General features: G+C 47.2%; 1 protein-coding gene across 2 annotated transcripts in view; it reads right to left on the bottom strand.

Moving 5' to 3' along the window:
* Nucleotides 1-26640, bottom strand: part of LOC126295130 (ankyrin repeat domain-containing protein 65-like) — a 53374-nt gene that overhangs the window by 1809 nt on the left and 24925 nt on the right. For both annotated transcript variants that reach the window (XM_049987400.1, XM_049987401.1), the window contains exon 2: nt 10286-10467. In XM_049987400.1, coding sequence (XP_049843357.1) covers nt 10286-10455 — 170 coding nt within the window. In that variant the 5' untranslated portion in view covers nt 10456-10467. The remainder of the gene's footprint in view (nt 1-10285; nt 10468-26640) is intronic.

Genomic DNA, 26640 nt, shown 5'->3' with positions numbered 1-26640 from the left:
ACACACACACACACAGACACCACACACACACACACAGACACCACACACACACACACAGACACCACACACACACACACAGACACCACACACACACACACAGACACCACACACACACACACAGACACCACACACACACACAGACACCACACACACACACAGACACCACACACACACACAGACACCACACACACACACAGACACCACACACACACACAGACACCACACACACACACACAGACACCACACACACACACACAGACACCACACACACACACACAGACACCACACACACACACACAGACACCACACACACACACACACAGACACCACACACACACACACACAGACACCACACACACACACACAGACACCACACACACACACACAGACACCACACACACACACACAGACAGACAGCTGCTATTTGCTGCAAGAAACATCCTTAAGTAACACGAACTGACTTGCATGAATCAACGTGGAAATAAATATGGAAAGAATTTCTTGAGTGACCAAATAAGCGCGCGTGTCTCAGCGCGTGTCCCCGCGTCTCTTTTCCGTCAAGTCATTTGCAAATTTCGTGATACAGTCTCAGCAAATAGTGAAAGTTGGTTTCACACACAACCACTTAGCAGCCGGTTCTCTCCACACCACTCCCTGTGCAAGGGACCCCCGTGCTCCTTTCTAACTTATGTTCTGAATGGTGGAGTTGCTTAAAGTCTACATAAGCTGTGACGTTCGTATGAGCACTTCTGTGCCTCTCAGTGGTTTTCGCTAATAAGAGGAGAGAGAGGTGTATGCAGGAAAGGCCTGGAGTCGAGTTAAAGATTTCAGCTGCGTTATGCCAAAATGGGGCTTCTGAAATCAGATATTGAACTGTAAAGCGTATGCAAAGAAAACCAAATGTAAACTCAAATCACAATTCAGCTATGACGATGACTATGATGAAGCTTAAGACAACCATCAGCAGAAATCAATATGTAATCAACTAGATACTGAAGAATAGAATTCCAGTTTGCAGTTTCATGACACTGTAGATAATGCGAGAACGAATATTACAGTCCTAAGATCAGTTTAATGGGACTGGACTTTTGTAACAAATGCAGGTACAGGAAAGGAAACCTCAAGAAATGTTCGTGAACAGGAAGGAGATAAAGATAGAAGTACAGAAATAGAGGCCACTAAAGAATGGAAAGGTAAAGCAAAACTGCTGCAGGAAGAACTAGAAGAACCTCAAGCGATGTTCGTAGAAAGGAAATTCAGCACATACAGTAGTCTAAGAAATAGTCAATGATATATACCACTGTGTGTCAACATCGAGAATTCGAAAGAGATACCACCATTAAATGCAAGAAAGGTGGGATGGGATACACTGAAGACCTCTTGAGGGGAGGAGCAATCTGAAAACATGAAAAAAGAAATGGAAGTCTAATTGTAAAAGGAGATTCAGTAATACTCAGATTTTAAAAAGGCTTTTGAGTAGTTGTGCACGAACAGAGCGGAATGGTTAGATAACACTCTTCGGGATTTTCTATAATATGATGATAGTAACTGCTCTCGAAAGAACAGACACCATTGATGACCGTGCATCTTCTGTAGAATAAATGATAATTGAAACAGTCAGCTGCCGACAGGTGGTAATATACCTCGGTAGGGATAGCTGAAAATGTGCCCTGACCGAGGCTCGAACCTGGGATTTCCTGCTTACATGGCAAATGCTCTGGGCCACCAAGATGAAAAGCGCGACTGCAGGGACTACTTCTCTTGCACGATTGCCGTGAGACCCACATTCCCAACTGTCCACAATCTACATACGTTATGTGCCTAACATATTTGCCCATCCACGCATTACTCGCACACACTAAAGTGACGATTCCCACGGATGTATGTTAACAACACCTGTCAGCAGGTGAGGGTTTCTAGTAATTAAGTATTCTAGATAAGCTGCACGGTCATCAATGGTATCAGTTCTTTCGAGAGAGCGTTTATTACCTTTACACACACACACACACACACACACACACACACACACACACACACACACACACCTACCTGTGCGAATGCTCACAGGTTGCCTACGGGAATCGTCACCTGTCTGTACCTGAGGGGGTTTTAATTAATTATTTTCTGTAATTGTGGAAGGTGGCAAGCAAAGGACTTTTGAACTTGGTCTGCAGATTTTATGAAACCAGACATACCATCATACTGAAGAAACTATCTTGACACTCTAGAGGCGAGCAACGTTTGGACAATGATAAGTCATTGGTCCAAGTTACTGGCGAAGATAATACACAGATGAACAGAAGAGTATTTAAGATCTTTTAGCAGACCAAAAGTATTTTGGCCATAAATGTGCAAAATTATGATGGTGATTGCAACAGCAGTACCTTACGAAATATAGTACAGTCATCGAATTGTTGCTATGTTGACCTGGAATGTGTAGAAATAGTTAACACAGGAGTTCTCAAGCAGCGTGTGTGACAAACCTTCCACTCAGGCAGCTACTGAAATGTTTAACGTACATGCCAAGGGGTACAGCTCAAGCCAGACGTGCTAGGCTCGGCAGAGTACTTGTACCCAGATCATTTACAATAAAATCGTTTCTGTGATGACGTATCTACCAACATGAAGCCTGCGCTGAAGCTATCCTTTTTTGAGCTGCCACTAGACGCTGCATTAGACCAGCAGCCATCCGAGGCAGCAGCCACGAGCAGAAGCACATGGCCGACGGGCGCTGCCCACTGTCATCAAGCAGCTGTCGTCCGAGAGTGGAGAGGCGAGGCGAGGAGAGCCAAGGAGCGCGCCACTGCCACGTGAGGGGCTGCTCAGCGTGAAGAAACGGCACTGGCGGAGGAGGAGATTGTGTCAGAGGGTACAGTCAGCCGATGCACGGTCCTGAGCCTGAGCAGTATTTGAGGCAGAAGAATTACTTTGCCGAACCGCACCCATCCTGTACTGGACTGCTGCAACATGTATTAGTAAGGAGTATTAAGTACTAATAGACTGTTTTTTGTGACTCTCCCTTGCATCCATCGAACATGTTCAGCTACTGACTGTTACACACCTTGTCAGGGTTTCTGCAACTGTCTGTTCACCACGACATCTGAACGTACAGCTTACAGGGCAGCGACTCAAGAGTTATTTATTATTGAGTGTTTGGCATGAAAATAAAGTGTCAGCAGCATGCTATGTGGGAAGTTTTGTTAAGAATAAGGATCTGTGGGTATGTCACTTTAGAGGTATTGGTAAACAGGATTCGCTAGCACGTCCGACGGCTGAAAGCGGGCACGTCCGACGGCTGAAAGCGGGCACGTCCGACGGCTGAAAGCGGGCACGTCCGACGGCTGAAAGCGGGCACGTCCGACGGCTGAAAGCGGGCACGTCCGACGGCTGAAAGCGGGCACGTCCGACGGCTGAAAGCGGGCACGTCCGACGGCTGAAAGCGGGCACGTCCGACGGCTGAAAGCGGGCACGTCCGACGGCTGAAAGCGGGCACGTCCGACGGCTGAAAGCGGGCACGTCCGACGGCTGAAAGCGGGCACGTCCGACGGCTGAAAGCGGGCACGTCCGACGGCTGAAAGCGGGCACGTCCGACGGCTGAAAGCGGGCACGTCCGACGGCTGAAAGCGGGCACGTCCGACGGCTGAAAGCGGGCACGTCCGACGGCTGAAAGCGGGCACGTCCGACGGCTGAAAGCGGGCACGTCCGACGGCTGAAAGCGGGCACGTCCGACGGCTGAAAGCGGGCACGTCCGACGGCTGAAAGCGGGCACGTCCGACGGCTGAAAGCGGGCACGTCCGACGGCTGAAAGCGGGCACGTCCGACGGCTGAAAGCGGGCACGTCCGACGGCTGAAAGCGGGCACGTCCGACGGCTGAAAGCGGGCACGTCCGACGGCTGAAAGCGGGCACGTCCGACGGCTGAAAGCGGGCACGTCCGACGGCTGAAAGCGGGCACGTCCGACGGCTGAAAGCGGGCACGTCCGACGGCTGAAAGCGGGCACGTCCGACGGCTGAAAGCGGGCACGTCCGACGGCTGAAAGCGGGCACGTCCGACGGCTGAAAGCGGGCACGTCCGACGGCTGAAAGCGGGCACGTCCGACGGCTGAAAGCGGGCACGTCCGACGGCTGAAAGCGGGCACGTCCGACGGCTGAAAGCGGGCACGTCCGACGGCTGAAAGCGGGCACGTCCGACGGCTGAAAGCGGGCACGTCCGACGGCTGAAAGCGGGCACGTCCGACGGCTGAAAGCGGGCACGTCCGACGGCTGAAAGCGGGCACGTCCGACGGCTGAAAGCGGGCACGTCCGACGGCTGAAAGCGGGCACGTCCGACGGCTGAAAGCGGGCACGTCCGACGGCTGAAAGCGGGCACGTCCGACGGCTGAAAGCGGGCACGTCCGACGGCTGAAAGCGGGCACGTCCGACGGCTGAAAGCGGGCACGTCCGACGGCTGAAAGCGGGCACGTCCGACGGCTGAAAGCGGGCACGTCCGACGGCTGAAAGCGGGCACGTCCGACGGCTGAAAGCGGGCACGTCCGACGGCTGAAAGCGGGCACGTCCGACGGCTGAAAGCGGGCACGTCCGACGGCTGAAAGCGGGCACGTCCGACGGCTGAAAGCGGGCACGTCCGACGGCTGAAAGCGGGCACGTCCGACGGCTGAAAGCGGGCACGTCCGACGGCTGAAAGCGGGCACGTCCGACGGCTGAAAGCGGGCATGCAATGTCGGCCTCCCCTTCGGAACAAACGAACGAACTCGCCCAGCTCTTTGAGAAGAGGTCACTACCCACCTGCCATCGTGTCCTGTGCAGACACTGCTGCTTTTCCTGAGGATTATTCCAATGGCCTAGTCTGCCATCTGCCTTACTCGCGATTAATCTCACATGGTCGTTCCAATTCAAATCACTGTACACACACTCATAGATATCTAGCTGCTTCCAGTGATTATTAAGCAGTTGTGTAATCCCACAGTGAAGGGGTTTCTGTCTATGTATTCTCAATACGTTACACTTACGAGGTGTGTTAAAAAATAAGCTGAACTTATGAAATAGGATGTCAGCCAGCAGAGAGAGCACGAGCTTCAGCTACAGAGAGCACCTAGCGGCAGGTTTCGACAACGAACTGCTCGGACACTTAGCAAGTGAACCATAGCCGCTGAAGAAAGAATGTGTACAGCCTGCTCGTCGGATTAGTGCAATGAAGGTAGGTAGGAGAGCGTCGTGTAACTATTCGTACGGCGTTTGTTGACTGAAGATCAGAAACAGACCAGTGCTGAAATGTGCGAGGAACAGCTTGCCGCTGTTCGTGATGCAAACTTTAAGAACATCAGAACGGGTGATGAGACGTGGGTGTAAGGTTATGATGCTGAAACAGGGATGCAGTCGTCCCTATGAATGGGCAAGGGGTCCACTGCTTCCAAAAAGAGTCATGTCAAAATCTGTCAAAGATCAAGGTGGTGATGGTTGTATTTTTGGCTAGAACGTCTTATCCATCATGAATTTGTGGCACATTGTGAGATGGTAAACAAGGAAGCCTACCAGGGAAATCTACCATGGAATCCCAGTGCCTTGAGCGATGCTGTGTGCAGAAAGAGGCTTGAATTTTGGGGAAACCAGAGTTGGATGTTGCATCATAACAAAGCGCCAACTCACTCGTCACTCCTTGTCTGCAGCTGTCTAGTAAAACTCCACATACCCTTTGTGCCCCACCCACCGTATTCCCTGGACCTACCTCCATCAGACTTTTCCCGTTTCCCAAGCTGAGAAACGCATTGGAAGAACGTAGTTCCCAAAGCACAGGAAATCCAGGATTATGCGACGAGAACCATTCACGCCATCCACAAACTTTTGAACAGGACAGTGCTCAAAATGTTGTACAATAAGCAGTAAAGCTGATACAGCAAATCTTCGGTTTCTTTTTGAACACACTCATACGTTGAGGGTCAGCTGCAATTCATACAATTATATTGTGAAATGTATTGGTTCTGGAACACCATCCTGAGGCACTTCACCAATTACATCTACTTTAAGAAATTTCGCTTCAACAAATGACTAATTATCGAAGCAGGATTGATTAATTAAAATTTGTGCTGCAGCTCTGACTAACCCGGGTCATGTTGCTTACTAGGCAGAAATGCTACACCACCACAGCACGATGGACAACATTGCTGAACGATGTAAGGGGGAAAATAAGCAAAAGATATGAATGGAAGATTGTGTTGAGGAGGGCACTCCACTTGGGTTGTTCGTGCAGTAATGTTGACCATCCGGCTGTGGTGTAACAGTTAGCATTTCTGCCTAGTAAGCATGAAGACCCAGGTGTGTTTTTTACTAACCAGTGCGGAGTTGTCTTCAATGCCTTCCAGAGTTAAAGGAGCACGGCATCCGCGTGGACACCTTTATCTGCTGCTTTATGGATCTCTTAGGTGAAGGTATTAAGCTGGGTTTCACCCAAATGGCGTTTCCAGAGCCCTTGTTGGTTCGTACAGAGACGATATTCAGTCTACAGAAGTATTTCGATATGAGAGCATAAAACGTGTTCCAAAAACCTACAACAGACCGACGTCATAGATGAAGATCTATATAGCTTTGTGCATCTGATCGACGACCTTTCTGAAAACCGGGAATGCCTTGCGCTTTTTTTACTAAACATTAGGAACAATTCTATTCTCTAGATAAGTGGCTCCACTACTGCGCGTGTGCAGAACTGGTGTCCTGTCAGGTCCAATGGCCTCTGTTGAGCCATTTCAGTTGCTTTTCTAGCCCTTCGTCACCTACTTCGATGTGTCATTTTGTCATTCGTGAGTATATTTAAACGAGGAACTGTAACTCGATATTCCTGTGCGGAAGTTTTGGAAAAAGGCGTAGACGTGTTTCAAAACGAACATACGTGTTACAATGTATTATATTGTCCAAACTATCGATCACTGCGCCTCGGCCCGGCTACTGGAGAAACGAATGCGGAGTCTAGTTTATATTAAAAGCCACTAGATGTCAGTTGTCTTCTGTTTTTCTTTGTAACCGTCGTACGTTTAAAATGGCTACTCCGCAGCAGAAATCATTTCCCGTTCTCGAGTTTGCGAAGTGCAATTCTACGATTACAGTGCGAAGACGTTTTAGGTTGAGGTACCAAATTGAACCTCAGATTCATTTTTCAACAAGACGGGACACCCCCTCACTGGAGTATCCAAGTGCGTGAATATCTGAATGAAACTCTACCGAACCGTTGGTTAGGTTGTGAACGAGATGGTAACTTGACATGTCTCAGCAGGGCTCCACAGTCGCAAGATTTGACACCCTCTGACTTGTTCCTGTGATGTTTCGTTAAAGACAACGTTTGTGTATCACCACTCCCACACTGGCTGGAAGTGTTGGAGAACCGGATCCATACTGCCATAACATCTGTGACAAAGGACATGCCTGCTCGACTATGGGAGGAATTTTAGTATAGATGTGATACTGTTCGAGTCGCTGGTGGAGCACAAATTGAACGTCTGGAATCTCAACTTCAGAGGTTCATCAACGTGTTTTGAAATATTTTTTGAAACCCTGTATTTCGATCGTTTGTGTGTCCTATGCTTCAGTGCCATTATGACCACACACACACACACACACACACACACACACACACACACACACACACACCCACACCCACCGAAGCAACTTAGGTTTTCTGTCAATTTTACTTTCGAATTCACTGAACGCTTTTGCAGTCTTCCATTCGCCATTTTTGGCCTCAGTTTGTTTGTGAGATTGTGGCTGAATTGCAATCTGACATTAAGTTCTTTGGTTCCATGGAGTCTCTCTAGAGTGATTGGGTTACCACAGTGCATCTTTTCCACCCCTGAATATCACTCAGCGCCTAGTGCTCTAGAGTGTATTGTAGCACGTGGGTCTAATGGGAGTGGAACAACTCACTGAAGTCTAGTGTGAGCTGTAATTATAGTATGGGACCGAAACTTGGTAGATACACTATTGCATTACTGCTTAGTTGCTGTTATGGCCACCTGGTGCAAATAGGACGTTGTACACAGTATGAGCTCCACATTTTCATTTGGCAGGGCAGTTGGCTGTGTCTGTGCAGAAGAGAGACCGAAGGGTTTTAGTGAAACTTTTATATTCACAGCACCAATTTCAGTGTTGCACTTAGAGTCGCCGAGGAGAAGCCCGACGTTATTATATGTTTGAAAGAGGATAATGGAACTCGGGAACACCTATTCGTTTGGTGTGGCACCTGGAAGAGGAAGGCATCTTATTCCAGTGGACGTTACTTACGTGGTAGCTGTTGCTGGAAGTGACCATGTAGCACGAGCCCCAGGTAGTGGGTGCAGAATTGTCCATCCCATGGCCGACAGTAAGCAAAGACGTGTGGTCTGTTCTACAAACGGTGCCCGTGCGAGATCCATACTGGGCAGCAAGTCGGACCTCAACTCGCAGCAACGTTCTGAATTTGCTATTTTGTTTTACGACATGGAATCAAGCAGCATTCTGTGGGGTGATGAGACATTTTACACTGCACAGTGCCGTTAATACACAGAACTGACGAATTTGGGGTACTGTTACACCGCGTGTTGAGCTGTAAGAGCTACCGCACTCGCCATATGGTGACTGCGGTACAGATTCACAAGGACCATTGTTCTCAGTCCATGTTCTTTGGAATCAGTACACCCAGTGTACCTGTCAAGTGTACCGTCGACTGTGACTAACTTGACGGGCGCACTGAGTCTAGTAACGTAGAAACCGAAAAACGGACACTACTATAAAAATGTCACGGTAGAAAACGAGTGCATACCAGGTGACAATTACTGAACTACACGAAAAAGTTAGTGACGAACTACAGCGTGCACACACTTCATTCAACATGTAAACTTTACTAAGTATATTCAGATTTACGTTATGACATGTTCGATTGGCTGCAATCATTGGCAACGATGTGGTGCATACGGAGAGAGAAATTCTGCATGACCCATTGAAGTGCCTGAACGTCGATGCTGTCAAAGATCTCCTGAATCGCTGCGTTCAGCTGATTAACGGTTCTGGAGTTACTGCTGTACACCCTTTCTTTAACATAGGCCCATAAAAAGGAGTTGCATGTGTTTAGATTCTGCGAATATAGCGGCCAGTCGAGGCTCAAGCCATAGTGGTCCTTCAGGACATCAGACACACTCCCACTTCGTTGGGGTCGAGCTGAGTCTTACATGAACCTCATCTTGTGGTAATCAGGGTGGCTTTACACGATTGGGATGGAATCATCTTCCAAAACCTTCACATGCTCTTCAGCAGTCACATTGTCATCGAGGAATATCGCACTGATCATTGTGCACACACTGCACAGTCGCCCCTTGAGGCCGAAGAGACTTCTCGATCGTAAAATGCGGATTCTTACTCTCCCATATGGGCGAATTTTGCCTATTGATGAATTCATCCAAATGAAAGTGGGCTTTATCGCTAAACCAAACCATATCCATCTCAAAATCAATGCTGTGGACAATTCTGTTGGAGAACCACAACCACTGTTCATGGCCTTGGGGTGTAACAACTGATGGAATTTAACTTCATATGGGAAGAGATGCAGGACTTGAACAATGTGCCAGTGTCTCCCAGATGATTCCCACATTTTTTCCATCTTCTATGAACAGTGCATGTCTTCGATGCTTTCAGGCGTTTTCATCTATTTTGTACAACAGACATTGCCAACACTCATCAAGACTACTGGATCTCTCAAACTTAGAAATAAAATTCTTGATTGTTAGCACACTTTAAACAGTTGTCTTCAGCTATAACTCTGTCACAGACTTCGAGCCGCAATGGGCTCGCATAGTAGGGGTGCGCAAGTGGTACAAGTGCACGTTCGCATCCCAACTCCCATCATGCTCCGTGGCCAACTGCGCAGTTTGATCGTCCTAACACAAACTGTTCAAATAGTTCAAATGGCCCTCAGCACTATGGGACTTAACTTCTGAGGTCATCAGTTCCCTACAACTAAGAACTAGTTAAACCTATCTAACCTAAGGAAATCACACACATCCATGCTCAAGGCAGGATTCGAACCTGCGACCGTAGCGGACGCGTGGTTCCAGACTAGCGCCTAGAAACGCTCGGCCACCCCGTCCGGCCGCAAACTGTTCAGAAGTTAGGACTACTTTATTTCATTTAGTACAATAATTGCCACCCTGTGTATTTTGTTCAATCCGAAATGCTCAGTTTGCTGCAACCCGTGTGAACAGAGCAGATAGGAAGGCGACATGCCTATTGCGCATGCAGGTACTGCATAAAATGTTGCACAGTGAGTACCTGAATTGTCGTGCCAGCTCCTCAACGGACTCCTCCGCAGCAGTCCCTGGCGCCACCAGCTGCTGCTCCAGCCAGCCCTCAACCAGTGCCGCGGCCTGCCCCGCGCCTGCTCCCTCCCCAGACTCCAGTGGTGCGCCCTGGCCGCCTGCTAGGCTCTCCGACTCTGCCATCAGTGTCACAGCCTGAAACACACACCGGAACATCAGTGGGTCTGTATAGTTGCCACAAGGTAAGTGACAATACTCTGCGACACACCCGACACACCCGACACACCCGACACACCCGACACACCCGACACACCCGACACACCCGACACACCCGACACACCCGACACACCCGACACACCCGACACACACACACACACACACACACACACACACACACACACACACACACACACCCGACACACACACACACACACACACACACACACACACACACACACACACACACACACACCCGACACACACACACACACACACACCCGACACACACACACACACACACACACACACACACACACACACACACACACACACCCGACACACACACACACACACCCGACACACACACACACACACACACACCCGACACACACACACACACACACACACCCGACACACACACACCCGACACACACACACACACACACACACCCGACACACACACACACACACACACACCCGACACACACACACACCCGACACACACACACACCCGACACACACACACACACACACCCGACACACACACACACACACACCCGACACACACACACACACACACCCGACACACACACACACCCGACACACACACACACCCGACACACACACACACCCGACACACACACACACCCGACACACACACACACACACACACACACACACACACACACACCCGACACACACACACACACACACACACACACACACACACACACACACACACACACACACACCCGACACACACACACCCCCGACACACACACACCCCCGACACACACACACACACACACCCCCGACACACACACACCCCCGACACACACACACACACACACACCCCCGACACACACACACACACACACACCCCCGACACACACACACACACACACACCCCCGACACACACACACACACACACACACCCGACACACACACACACACACACCCGACACACACACACACACACACACCCGACACACACACACACACACACCCGACACACACACACACACACACACCCGACACACACACACACACACACCCGACACACACACACACACACACACACACACACCCGACACACACACACACACACACCCGACACACACACACACACACACACACACACACACACACACACACACACACACACCCGACACACACACACACACACACACACACACACACACACACCCGACACACACACACACACACACCCGACACACACACACACACACACACACACACCCGACACACACACACACACACACACACACACCCGACACACACACACACACCCGACACACACACACACACCCGACACACACACACACACCCGACACACACACACACACACCCGACACACACACACACACACACCCGACACACACACACACACACACCCGACACACACACACACACACACCCGACACACACACACACACACACCCGACACACACACACACACACCCGACACACACACACACACCCGACACACACACACACACCCGACACACACACACACACCCGACACACACACACACACCCGACACACACACACACACCCGACACACACACACACACCCGACACACACACACACACCCGACACACACACTTCTTAATTATCAAACAATTCCATATCAGAACAATGGTATGGTAGAAGTAATTTAACTTCGTGTTCACGATCCACATTTTTATCAAGCTTCTTGTAAATTCACATATACTTCTTAATTCTCACATAATCAAGAAAACAGTTTTGTATCAATCTTCATATATTTAATTTCCATTTTAACCAAACAAGACTTGACTGTCCTTTTACAAAGCGAAATAACTTTTGCGAAGTGGGTATTCGCGCCAAAACGGTTACAAGGCAAAGATTATGGACAGTCTCACAGGAATGAATACACAACCAAACATATCACGGACATATATCGATACATCGGAGTACCAATACATTAATAAAACCAAATGTGAATATTGCCACAAAAATGTTACTTGGCAGAAATGTAGTACGATATTACTGGTATCGAGAACTGGGGTTAGAGTACCGTAATGGTCACGCAAATAAAGAACCATTACACCTTGCATGTACACAAGCGTAACAAATGCTATATTTGACGTTTAATCCGTCTTTGTAGATGCATACCGCACTAAAATTATCGTGGAGGGTCTAACGAAACAGTTGCGGAAGAAGGGTAGGATCAGTGTCGTCCTTGGGGCCACAAATGAGGCCCATCTGTATCTCACAACAGGGTGCAGAGGACAGGATGTGCGTTTGTCAGCTTCATAACTTAAAACTTGTCTACATCACAGTGAGTTATTTCGTGTCAAAATCTGTATTCGAGAGACCACCCTACAAGCCATTGCAATCTCCAAACAATATTCAAAATCACTCACTTTAGTTAAACCCTTCAAACTTGAATGAATCCTATGTTTTGTGTTACATTAGAATAAACCATTATACGTAATACACTCCTGCAAATGGAAAAAAGAACACATTGACACCGGTGTATCATACCCACCATACTTGCTCCGGACACTGCGAGACGGCTATACAAGCAATGATCACACGCACGGCACAGCGGACACACCAGGAACCGCGGTGTTGGCCGTCGAATGGCGCTAGCTGCGCAGCATTTGTGCACCGCCGCCGTCAGTCTCAGCCAGTTTGCCGTGGCATACGGAGCTCCATCACTGTCTTTAACACTGGTAGCATGCCGCGACAGCGTGGACGTGAACCGTATGTGCAGTTGACGGACTTCGAGCAAGGGCGTATAGTGGGCATGCGGGAAACCGGGTGGACGTACCGCCGAATTGCTTAACACGTGAGGCGTGAGGTCTCCACAGAACATCGATGTTGTCGCCAGTGGTCGACGGAAGGTGCACGTGCCCGTCGACCTGGGACCGGACCGCAGCGACGCACGGATGCACGCCAAGACCGTAGGATCCTACGCAGTGCCGTAGGGGACCGCACCGCCACTTCCCAGCAAATTAGGGACACTGTTGCTCCTGGGGTATCGACGAGGACCATTCGCAACCGTCTCCATGAAGCTGGGCTACGGTCCCGCACACCGTTAGGCCGTCTTCCGCTCACGCCCCAACATCGTGCAGCCCACCTCCAGTGGTGTCGCGACAGGCGTGAATGGAGGGACGAATGGAGACGTGTCGTCTTCAGCGGTAAGATTCGCTTCTGCCTTGGTGCCAATGATGGTCGTATGCGTGTTTGGCGCCGTGCACGTGAGCGCCACAATCAGGACTGCATACGACCGAGGCACACAGGGCCAACACCCGGCATCATGGTGTGGGGAGCGATCTCCTACACTGGCCGTACACCTCTGATGATCGTCGAGGGGACACTGAATAGTGCACGGTACATCCAATCCGTCATTGAACCAATCTTTCTACCATTCCTAGACCGGCAAGGGAACTTGCTGTTCCAACAGGACAATGCACATCCGCATGTATCCCGTGCCACCCAACGTGCTCTAGAAGGTGTAAGTCAACTACCCTGGCCAGCAAGATTTCCGGATCTGTCCCCATTGATCATGTTTGTGACTGGATGAAGCGTCGTCTCATGCGGTCTGCACGTCCAGCACGAACGCTGGTCCAACTGAGGCGCCATGTGGAAATGGCACGGCAAGTCGTTCCACAGGACTACATCCAGCATCTCTACGATCGTCTCAATGGGAGAATAGCAGCCTGCATTGCTGCGAAAGGTGGATATAAACTGTACTATGCCGACATTGTGCATGCTCTGTTGCCTGTGTCTATGTGCCTGTGGTTCTGTCAGTGTGATCATGTGATGTATCTGACCCCAGGAATGTGTCAAAGTTTCCCCTTCCTCGGACAATGAATTCACGGTGTTATTTTAATTTCCATGCGTGTATATGACGAAATACTTAACTAACTTAATTGAGAAAGTTGAGTGCTAAAAGTTTTACGTCATTTCGTTTGAAATTATAAAATATTTCCAGGTATCATGCTTATTTTTTTACGAAGTGTCCACTCAGCTCAAAATTTCCGAAGAGATGCAGCTGCTAGGCCTGTGCTAAGGAACCCATATTATGAGAGAGAGCTGAAGTGAGTAACTGGACACCTGAAAAACATGAGCAAGTGTGGATAAATTTTCCGTTCCTTGAGCTCGTCGTGAAATAGGTTTCATAATCCGTGTTTGCACCTCCAAAAAACTGACCTTGTTTAGTTTTACAATAGCTGTTCGCAGAATTTTTTTTGTGAAGTCAGCGCAATTTTTTATAAATTTCTATTCTACATAGTTTCATTATCTCATTATGAAACAAGTCCACCCGTTTAATGTTTAGCATTCTCCTGTAGCACCACATTACAAAAGCTATTTTGTTGTTATGTGAAATGTTTGTCATTCGCATTTAAATTTCATACAACACTACACTCCTGACAATTTTTTTTGAATAGGCCGTAACATTTAAGTTTCTAACTGAGTAACATGTTCGTCTTTTTCAGAAATACTTTTACGTGCTGTTGCTTGTTGTTACTTTACATCCCCTTTGCTTTATCCACACTAAGTTTTATCATTTGCTCTGGAAAATAGCTAACTAGTTTTAGACATTCCCTGAACTAATTCCTCAGCATAGCATGATCCATTCCCATTGGTTTCCTGCACGGGTTGCTGAAGATACACAGTAATGGGGGATAGGTCACACCCCTGTTCCAGTCCCTTAACAGCTATCAATCCTTTCATGTTCCAGGAATCTTTCTTGTGCAGTTTTGGTTTTCTCCAAGTTGTCTGGTTCAGTATTGGTCCGTATCTGACAACTATCTTCCGCCAAGTCTATTCGAGAAGCTTTTCCATACGTCTGCAAATAACTTGTCAGTAGCATGTGACAAGAGTTTTGTAACTGGTGGTGCGTTAATATACCCCCGTTCTTGGGAATTGGAATTAATACATCACTGAAATTTGAGGTTATTTTGCTTGTTTCCTGTACCTTTTATCCCAGGCGGAACAGCTATATCATGGTACATGCAGCGAAGTATCTCAATAACCCAAGACAATTTCGTCTTCTGCATTGTCAGTGCTCAACCAAGCTGTTCTCAGTATCTCAGTCCACCTGTCCCTTTAAATTTCATCTACTACTTCACCTCTTCCCACAAGTCTTTCTGTTCGATTTCCTTGTATGACCGTTTTACATAATCCTATTTATCAGCCTTTTTCCCGTTAACACACGCTTAATACACTCTTAATATTCATATTGGTACCCATCCTCGCTCCCTAATTGTCCTATACGTGCCATCCATCTTTCCTATAGTCATGCATGCTTTTATAGGTTTCTGTTCTTGCTCTAGCCATTCCTACTTTGTCGTTTTCCACTTTATGTCAAACTGATGATTTATACATCTTGTCTTTTCCGTGCTTCATATCCTGAATTTATGTATGTTTCTTTAGCCAATAAAATCCAAAATGGTGTGTATAAAGTAAGCATTTCTACTTTATCTTCCAGCTTTCGTTGTGATCCTCTGCTGTCTTCACTATTTCGTCTCAGGAAGCAACTTCCCATTCATTTTCTGTTAAAATCATCTTCCCATTTCAGTCAGTCATTGACCAATGCTGACTTTGAAACGCTGAAAAACCTCTGGTTGTTTCAATTTATAGACGTCTTTTCTTGATTTCCTGATGTTTGCCATTTACTCAGTTTTAATTTGCAGTTCATTACGAATCAGTTACCGTTAAAATCTGAGTCTTGCCCTGGAACTGTTTTGTTCTAGGTCAGAGAGACTAACTAATGTATGGTTTCGCGGCCATGACAAGGTTTAAGCGTACAGGATGTGTGCGTAATGAAAGTATTATATTAAGAAGTACCTTATCGGAAGCATCCCGACGCACCCATGTAATGCAGTATCGACAAGCAGAGAGAAGAGAGAGAGAGAGAGAGAGAGAGAGAGAGAGAGCGCGAGCCGAGCCGAATGACGTCGATCGTCGGCTAGATAAAGTTCGGGAGTGCTACCAGTAGTCCAGCTAGCATAGCGTGTTTAGGAAGTTACTAAGAATTGAGCACAATGGGCGAACAGCTGCTCAAAAGCCACCGATGCTTGGGGTGGTGTAGAGGACGACGACACTGGACAGTGGATGACCAAAATCGAGTGATTTGGAATGACGGATCACGCTATACCCCGTGTCAACAAGATGGGAATGAGTTTCGCGAATGCCTGTAGATTATTACTTGTCCCACTGGGCACTGTGTAACGCCAACAGTGGAGCACAGAAGAGGCCAAAGGCGTATTCTCGTGATCAAGGCATGAACCCCTTATTGTGCTTGAGGAAACGCTGACAGCAGGACGATATGAGTACTGCTCGCAGTAGAGGAACATCCTGCAGATTAAAGCTAGGTGCCGGACAGAGACTAACTGTGCACACTTGCGTTTCACGGTCTAGTGCACTAGTATCTGAGCTACCCAAGCGCGACTCACGACCCGTCCTCTCAGCTTCAGTTGCGCCAGTACCGTGTTGCCTACCTTCCCAACTTCACAGAAGCTCTCTTTCAGACCTTACAGAACCAGCACTCCTGGAAGAAAGAACATTGCGGAGACATGGCTTAGCCACTGGGGCATGTTTACAGAACTAATTTTTCACTCTGAGGGTAGGAGATGAGATACTGGCGGAATTAGAGATGTGGGGACTGGTCATGTGTCGTGCTGGTAGGTGAGATGGCAGATCGAAAGGCAAAGGTCCGGAGTTAGAGTCTCGGTGCGGCACACAGTTTTCATCTGTCACGAAGATTCGTATTAGAGCAGAGTGAAAATTTCTTTCTAGTACAGGAACAATCCAGAGACCACGCCTGTTTGCATCAGCATGATAATGCATCCTCTCAGAGTATTATCTGCTAGGCAGTGATTTGCTGAAAGGGGTAGGCCAACCCAGAGTCCCAACGTGAACCCTTTGGAATGAGTAACCACCCTCTGACTGGCTGTTGAGAAACAGTGGGATGGCATTCTCACCACAGAGGGAATATAGCTCAGTGTCAGTATTCCCAGCAGAGTTCGCTACCATCATGAAGGGGAAAGGTACACACTCCCCATAGTGATGTACACTAACAGATCTACGGATAGTTTTTATCTGAAAATGTACGTAGTGTCGCTAGAGGCGCGTCGAGGGGGCAGCAGGCTTCGCAAAGGGCCACTGCCTCACTGGCGTATCAGCATTCTTGCTTGGGGCGGCTGAAGACACGTTCTTCTAGGTCACAGAAATTTCATATCGCCGACGATAGCTTCTGGCGACAATACTGGCTACACGAATTACAACATAGTCGGGAACAGTTTTTACTGCAACATTACTGGAGGGCAAATGTTCACAGGGGCACACCGTGGCATTGAAATATAGGTGACACAGTGGGAGTCAATCCGGTTCTGCTGCAGTTTAGTTCCACAGGGAAAAAAGGTAACATGAAAGACATTTACCCAGCTTAGTGTTTGTGTTCGCTTTATGCAAGGGAACTGCTGCAGACAACTCCTTAACTGACACTACACAGGCCAACATCACTTCCACAGAATGCTCGAACTGGATTTCTACATAACAATTAACAGTAATTTGTACGAAAAGTGGTAAGACCAATAGCAATATGTGACATTCCGTACCAGCTCCAGCCATTCTGGGGGATCGGCTTCTTTTTGCTGCAGCTGTGTCGTACAGAAGCTTAACGGAACTCTACAAGCTGCATACATGTGCATCTTCACAGCAGGCGTTTTCAACACTTTGGTGGAAGTACTCAAGATTCATTATATTAATTTGAAACAACTTTCAAATGCTTTTGTTGTGTTAATGTGCTTCATCACTATGGGTATTTAACTGCTAATCTCATAAATGGAAGCGTCTACAACCAGACCTCTGGGACGTGATAAGTAATGTACGCACACGTTGCAGTCTATGTGGAATGGAACTACAGCTCGCTCCTTAGTTTTACTATGGCGATAGCACCAATAACATAGCTATCATCATGTACAGCGTGTCCCATTTATCTAGACCACCCTAAATAACTTAGTCCAGATGCCAATTACAAAATTGGCCAAGCAAATGTTCTTTTGCCTTCAGGAAAACATCAGTCAGCTTGATTGCCTTCGTTGTGGCTTTTTTTTTTACACAATCGCGGTATGACTTTTTAAATGGAACCCTGAGTTTTTAAACAGTAACTCATTTCATCACGTAAAGGCCTATTCAAAAATGTTTCACTGAAACAACGTTATTAATTACATAACACTGACGTTGAGGCCCCCAGCGCTTAGCGCAGGTACTCGGGGTAGTGGAGCACACCCACGTGCTGACCTTTACAGATGACAAATGTAAACATACGTAGAATGCACACGCGTGAACCCTAGTCAGTTGAAGAGTTGTATGAGTAGAATGCACACCAACGAAGAGAAGGTAGAAATGCTACTCATCTGTGACGAATGTAAGTTATCAGAATAGTAACTGCAATGCTTTTTTGTTATGTATGGGTACATTTAGTATAGCAGTTTAGTCCTTTTAAATACTGCACAGCAAGGCTAGCAGCGCGAACAATCGTGTCAGACACGTCACGTAGGACGTCATCAATACAACCCGACAAAGAGGGAGAAACACGACCTGTGCAGTGCATAGAGGACAAGCGGCGCGTTGCAAAGACCAACGAGGTAACCTGTCCATCGGGGAGCGGCAAGGGAGGGAGAGAATCAACGGGAAATGGTTACTATCACAAAGGTGGTTGTGTGGCGACCAGTGTAATGAAGGGAGGAGAGAGGAGGGAGAAAGATCAATGGCAGAACAGGTACCATCACCGGCACTGAAATGAGTAGAGCAGCCATCATTAAGAAGACAAGTCGAGGTCTGTAATAAACTGCTCTAAGAGAAGACCTCGTCTACATGGAAATGCCCTGCCCCGCAAGGGATGATGAGCATTAAAATCCTCAAGGAGGAGGAAAGGAGGAGGAAGTTGCTGAAGGGCAGTTAAGGCAGCAGGTGTAAGATTCCTGTCAGGAGGGAGGTAAAGATTGCAAACTCTGACCTCAGAGTCCAGGTGGATCCTAAAAGCAACCGCTTCCAGTGTAGTTTGAAGAGGAATCTATGTGCTAGCAATGTCTGTACGGACCAGGGTACAAACGCCACCCGAAGCCCGCAGGCGTCCGACCTGATTTCGACAAAACACGGAACCCACAGAGGATCGGTGAGTGAGCATCAGTAAAATGAGATTCCTGTAGAACCACACAAGCCGCAGAGTAAGGCGAAATAAGGGATTTCAGTTCCAGAAGGTGACGGTAGTATCCATTGCAATTCCATTGGATAACCACAGAACGATGCTTTAAATGGGGGCCTAACAGGCTAAAGCCAGTCATACCACTGGGTCACCACCCATTACTGACAAGGAGGGGGGGGGGGGGGGCGACAGCCATGAACGAAAGGTCAGAATCTGGTTGTGAAGCTGGGGATGGGACCTCTGGTGACACCAGAGGCTTTTTGTCCCAGGACATATGTTTCTTTTCTTTTTGAGATCGAGGAGGGCTGTCTGGCATAAAGAAGCCAGGTGCAGCAAGATCAGGAACAGAAAGATCAGGCGACCTGTGGGCCGACAGACTGCAGTTGTCGCATGGCAGCGGACCTTTGGCCTGGAAGGGGCATCTCAGGAAGGGTATCTTTGACGTGGGACACTGAAGGAGTGGGACACTTCTCCAGATGGAGAGGGGGAGCAGCGCCCAGAGGAGAAGGTATGGGAGCCACAAGTAAAAGGGGGAGGAGAGGGGTCTGGGACTGGGGTAAGGAAGGGGGAGGATGGGGTGAAGATGTAACTACAGCATAACTAGACGTCATGGACACAGGGTGAAGACTTGTATACTTCCTACGAGCCTCTGTGTATGTTAAACGATCAAGGGAGTTTTACTCCTGTATCTTCTTTTCCTTCTTATATACCAGGCCAAATGGTGAACGTGGAGAATGATTGCCATGACAGTTAAGACACATGAGGGGGAACACAAGGACTCCCTCATGGAGTGGACGTCCAGTCACCACACAGAGGACCTGCGAACAGTGGGAAGACGTGTTCGAAACACAAGCACTTAAAACACCTCTTAGGAGCTGGGATGTACGGCTTCACATCACATCACATCACATCACATCACATCACATCAATAAACCATAATCATTACTGTCTCAGGGAGGGTATCCCTTTCAAAGGCCAGGATAAAGGCACCAGTATCAATGTGACTGTCCTTAGCACCCTTCTGAACACGCCAAACAAAGTTTACACCCCACTGTCTACGATTGTCCCATAGTTCCTTATCAGTTTGAAGGATGAGATCCCTGTGAAAAAAATCACACCTTGAACCATATAGAGAGACTGGTGGGGGGTAATGGACAAAGGAATTGTGCCAAGATGGGTACAGGCACCAAGGGATGCAGACTGGGCAGCTGAAGCAGTTTTGATCAGCAACGAACCTGACCGCATCTTGATCAGGGAGTCCACTTCGCCAAACTTGTCTTCAAAGTGTTCCACAAACAAAGGTTTGGTATTGGTGAAAGTATCCGCATCAGTCCTGGTGCAAACCAGATAGCAGGGGAAAGGCTTTGCCCCTAGCCGACAGGCCTGAACCTCTTCCCAGGGGGTAGCCATGGAAGGGAAGGCCGAATGGGCAGGAGAAGCAGCACGTGAAGAATCGGTTCCACGCAGAGAGACGGTCGCAGGAGAACGGCCAGAGTCCTGGACCCGTATGCGTTTCATTTGCACCCACTCTGATCAGGGGCTCTCGTCACAGGCGCCACCCAACCACAGCAAGGGCTGTCTGGCGTGGCGGCCATTGCCGGGAGTTCCGACGCTCCAGGATGATGAGCAACCACTACAAGGCTTGCAGCATGTCACAGCTCAGGTATCAGAAGTGTGATCTCTGTGTTGTCAGGAGGCTTAACCAAAAGGGTACATAGCGACCACATCACACGGGCTGGCTATGCACCCTAGCATCAGGCAATGGCGTGAATGAAAAGGTGGAATGAACTAGGAGGGCACACGTCGGAGACACTAGGTAAGGTGCTCTTCCCCAAATGGCTCAGTCTACGGAAGAGAAATTTAATAATGGAGATCAAACCCCAGAGGGGGACCAGGGAGTGCAAAAAGGAGGTGAGTAAACAAAGCTAAATTGCAAAACAAACATAACCAGGAGGATAGGGGCCAACATAAGCAAGGACACCAAGAGGGAGAGATGAGGCGAGGGGGAAGCGGTAAGGAGTAGGAAGGAGGGGAAGAGGAAGGAAATGCAGCCCTGGAAAGAAGAAAGGCTGCAATAGCTCGCGGCCCCGTGTTCATCACGCACATAGTCACAAAAGAATTATGGACCCCTGGGGGTCTTTTATTGTTGTTGTTGTGGAAGGTAGGCGAAATGCTACGCAGGCAGTGGAACTGTACAGAGAGCGATATCTTGACAAGAACCCACCTTCCTGACGGATGTTTTCTAGTTTTGTTGCGACGCTTCAGGAAACGGGAAGTTTCAATCCCATCGTCGTAGCACTCGCACAGACGAAGCTGCCGAAGTTACTGTTCCTGCTTCAGTTGCTATGAATCCACATGTGAGCACACAGCAGCCTGAACACGAGATTGACATTCCTAAAACCAGTGTACATAGCGTTTTTACACGTCACCTGTTCCATCCTTATCACATACACCTACGTCAAGAATTGCATTGGGATTAATTTCCAGAATCTTATACAGTTCTGTCAGTGGGCACAGCAGCAAATCCTCGCTAGCCCGATCTACGTCTCTTATGTTCTATTTACTGATGATGATCCTGCTCGCTACTACCCATTTCTCATTTTTGTGAGAGTGCGAGTTTTCGTGCTTTTTATTTTCTCGGACAAATGTACAAGACCCCTAATTCTTGTGTTAGTTAATGGAGTAACTTCAGGGCTGAAAATCAGGCAGTCTTACATTGCCGCCACACAACTGACACTTACTGTACAGTCTTTTGCTAAGTGTTCGCTTGTAGTCACGGTTACTTGATTTCGTCACTTTTTTAGACAATAGATCGGGTCTGGAATGCTCTAGTTTCTTTCCGGCTACTTTCTGTTGGGAATTTTCTGTCTGTGCTTAACACAGGTCCAACAGAGTCCACTTTGACGCTCCACAGGAAAGCCCATTCCTGCACAGTACACAACCAACTGCAAATACTAACTGCCGTTTGTGGAAAAGATTAGATTCAAGTAGTAGTGTCAACCAACAAGGTCACAACTACTGCAAATGAGGCGCTCAGAGCCACAAGGGCCGAAAGCATGCTGTCTTCGACTCCCATGTTTGAGAATTTCAAAGAAACCAGTGAGACAGTGGGACAACTTTTTGTTTATGTTCAGATACGCATAGAATGTGGGCCTACCGACAAACATGAGAGATGTCGGAATCATGATAAAATTTTACAGTCTCCCAATCGACCATTATGTGCTTTATCGCTCTAAGCACCTCGAATGGATTCCTGTACGATAAAATCCAGAACTTCATGTAGTATACTTCAGAATCCAATGAATGTTTTTTCTGTCAGTATAACTATAGCATACACTGATTCCGATCTGATTTTATTATACAGTGAGTGCATTCGCGTATCTGTGTAGTGCGCTGTCACCCTGTGCGATTTATGGGGACCGCAGACGAAGGTCTGCTGCAGTGCTCTAGCACCTCGTGGCACTGCTGTACACAGGGTGTTTCAAAATGAATACGTGCGTTTTAAGACTTTGTAGCACACATTACATTCACCTTACGATTATAAATAATACATCAAATGATAGAGAAACTCGAACAGTTTTTCTTACAATTATTTAGTGTAAACACCGACCACACATCGAGCCGATAGGCGAGTTGTTCCGAAACCTTTGTCAATGTGTCAGGAGTAACTGTTGCAGTAACACTGTAAAGTCGGTTAGATCAGCTGGTATCACAGGGACATACACATGGTCACGTCAGATGGTGTGTGAACGCGGTCACGATTGAAATGCCAGCCCCCTTGCGCTCAAATGACTGCTAGGATACAAATAGAAATCCATAATAAAATCTTTAAAAATAGAGCATTCTAGTGGTTACGATGAAATATCAAAGTTAATTAAGCATCTTCTTGCGAGTTTAGTACAATTTAATGTTACTTGTGTAACCAGTAAATTATAACTGGGACATTTCCTGACAGGCTAAAATATGCAGCTGTTAAGCCTCTATTCAAGAAAGGGGAAAGAGAGATACCATCAAACTACAGACCGATTTCACTTTTGCCAGCATTCTCAAAAATTTTGGGAAAAGTAATGTACAGGCAGCTTCTCAACCATCTGACCACAAACAACATTATGAAGAACACAGTTTAGAATTCTGGAGGGTTCCGATATCGAGAAGGCTATTTACATCAACAGTAAAAAATTACTGAATTCATTAAATAACCAGTTACAAGCAGCAGGTATTGTCTGATTTGTCAAAGGCATTCGATTGTGTGAACCACAACATCCTTTTAAATAAATTAGAATTTTATGGTGTCATAGGCAGTGCTGCAAAATGGCTGAAGTCATACCTCGCCAACAGGAAACAAAGGGCCAGTGCAAGTGACTAGTGAATTAAATCATCAGAATGGGAAGAAATTACATGGGGTGTCCCACAAGGATCCATCTTAGAGCCATTGCTTTTTCTTGTTTAAATTAATGATCTCACATCAGTTAAACTGCTAGAAGCAGAGTTCGTTTTATTTGCAGATGACAAGTATTGCAAGAAATAGTATGCCGAGTGTAGTCCTGGAAAGATCTGCTAATGATATTTTCATGGATATTAATACATGGTTTAAAGCCAATTCACTGATATTAAACTTCGAAAAGACTCACTATATGCAATTCAGAACCTGTAAGAGGTTTCCACCCAGCGTATGCATAAAGTATGAAGAAGAGCAGATGGAGGTTGACAGTCAAACTCCTGGGATTGCAAATTTATGATAAACTCAGTTGGGAGGAGCATACCACAGAACTGCAGAAACGCCTTAACAAATCTGTATTTGTAATTCGGATGTTAGCAGACATAGGCGACAAAAATGAAAACGCTTGCATACTTTTCCTACTTTCAGTCCATAACGTCACATGGTATAATATCTTGGGGTAACTCAAAATTTTTCAGAATCCAAAAGCGTGTAATACGTATTATTTAAGTAAATTCATGGACGTCCTGTAGAAACCTCTCCAAAGAACAGGGTATAATAACTGTCTCAGTATATTTACTCCTTAATGAAATTTGTCCTAAATCTATTTTTCCAACAAACAGCTCAGTTCATACGTACAATACCAGGAACAAAAATGAGCTGCACAAGGACTTAAAAGCACTTTAGTTCAAAAATGGGTCCACTACTCAAGAACACCCATCTTCAATAAATTGCCAGCAAAAATAAAAAAATAGTTACAAATAAAGATCAGTTTAAAAGAAGCCTGAAAGACTAGTGGCCAACTTACTCCATTGACGAATTTTTTAATAGAAACAAATAATGTATTGTATATATTCATAGTATTGTCATTTCAGGTTAAAAAATGACATGTTCCACATCCACGAGGATCTCCTCAGCACGGATGTGTGGAACGAAAAACTAATCTAATCTAACATCGTTTGACCAGTCGCTTGCTGAGTTATGCCAGTGCCGCGGTGCACCACCTTGCTCCCAAATAAAGATGTATTTTTCATCTTCTTCCCATTGAGGCACAGAGCATAGCTGTAGCACATCAAGGTAAGAAATATCAGTTACAGTTGATTCACCGAAAAAGAAATGCCCATAAACTTTCTGCAGAGATATTTATTGGGGCTAAGTGTGAATGGCTCGCACTGATTTAACACCTCTTCGAGTCACATTGTCGTTTCATACTCTTCCCATTACGGACAGGTATACAAACAAAACTGAGTTGCTCCTTCATTTGGTGTATTACTTACAACTGTAAGGAGAACGTAATAAATACTACAACGCCTTAAAACCCGATTGTTCGTTTTGAAACACACTGTACTTGTTGGGTGGTAAAGTGCACACTGAACAGCGTACATTGCTTATCAAATCCGTATATATTTGGCCCACAAGGCAATTACGTTCCGGCAGTTGCGCAAGCGCAGGAGTGCATTAAAACGTGCACAAGTGAAGGTGTGCTGCTTACCCTGGTGCCAATTTTCACTGAGTATGGCGGGGGGCAACACGTAGCAGAGCGCGGCAGACTTAGTGCCGTGCGTTTCAGATTAGCGCGTGTACATTACGTTTAACAGCATTCTAGAAAAACTAATTACTAAATCCGTAAGGTGGCAAAAGGATGTTCCCACGCTCTTGTGCTCTTACACAGTAGCCGCCACCGATTACTTTTCATATTCCGTTGCTCTGGCCTTAGATTCACGGTACTGGCGAACCACAATAAGGTTAACAAATACTTGGGTTTTATTTCAAACGGTATTAGTGAGTTCCTGAGTCACTGAGGTATAACGCAGTACCGAAGCTGTCACGCCGCTTTTCTGAGCGCCTTAGCGACTACAGGAGAGAAGGTAACTAGGATTAGACCGTGTCAAGATAAACTGAATTTATATGCTTCATTTCTATACTAATGGAACTTTTACAGAATGGAAGTTTGTCGTCTTGTTTCGTGTCGCCGACGGCAGACACTTTGCCGCTGCGGCTTCGGCAACTGAAGGCCGGTTCTGGCCAGAGAGCGGCAGCCAGCGCCTCCCGCGGAATTTGCGTTCCCACCCAGAAGCGGCAGTCGCCAGTGGTAGCCAATGACTGACCACCTCTGAGATATGGATGGTGACTGTTTGTGGGGCGCACAGCTGCGCTGTTATAAGCGCTCATACAAATTCCCAACCTTTGATCAGCCAAGTCTCTCCACTTTCATGAATAATGATGAAATGATGGACAACACAACCAGTCACCTCGAGGCAGGTGAAAATCCCTGACCCCCTGGAATCGAATCCGGGACCCCGCGCTCGGGAAGCGAGAATGCGACGGCTAGACCACGAGCTGTGGACAGGTATCAATGGGGATCCACTGACTTCTGCGGTGAATTTGATTCACAGGACCATGAGTCTACACAAAACGAAGACAAAGTTGGCTGAAGACGTGCCAAAATTTTACTTTCTTTACGAAATACTCTTTCACATATTTCGTTATTCACGTTTTG

The sequence above is a fragment of the Schistocerca gregaria genome, chromosome 11 (genome assembly GCF_023897955.1).
Source record: "Schistocerca gregaria isolate iqSchGreg1 chromosome 11, iqSchGreg1.2, whole genome shotgun sequence".
NCBI lineage: Eukaryota > Metazoa > Arthropoda > Insecta > Orthoptera > Acrididae > Schistocerca > Schistocerca gregaria.
This window is presented reverse-complemented; position numbering and strand designations above follow the sequence as displayed.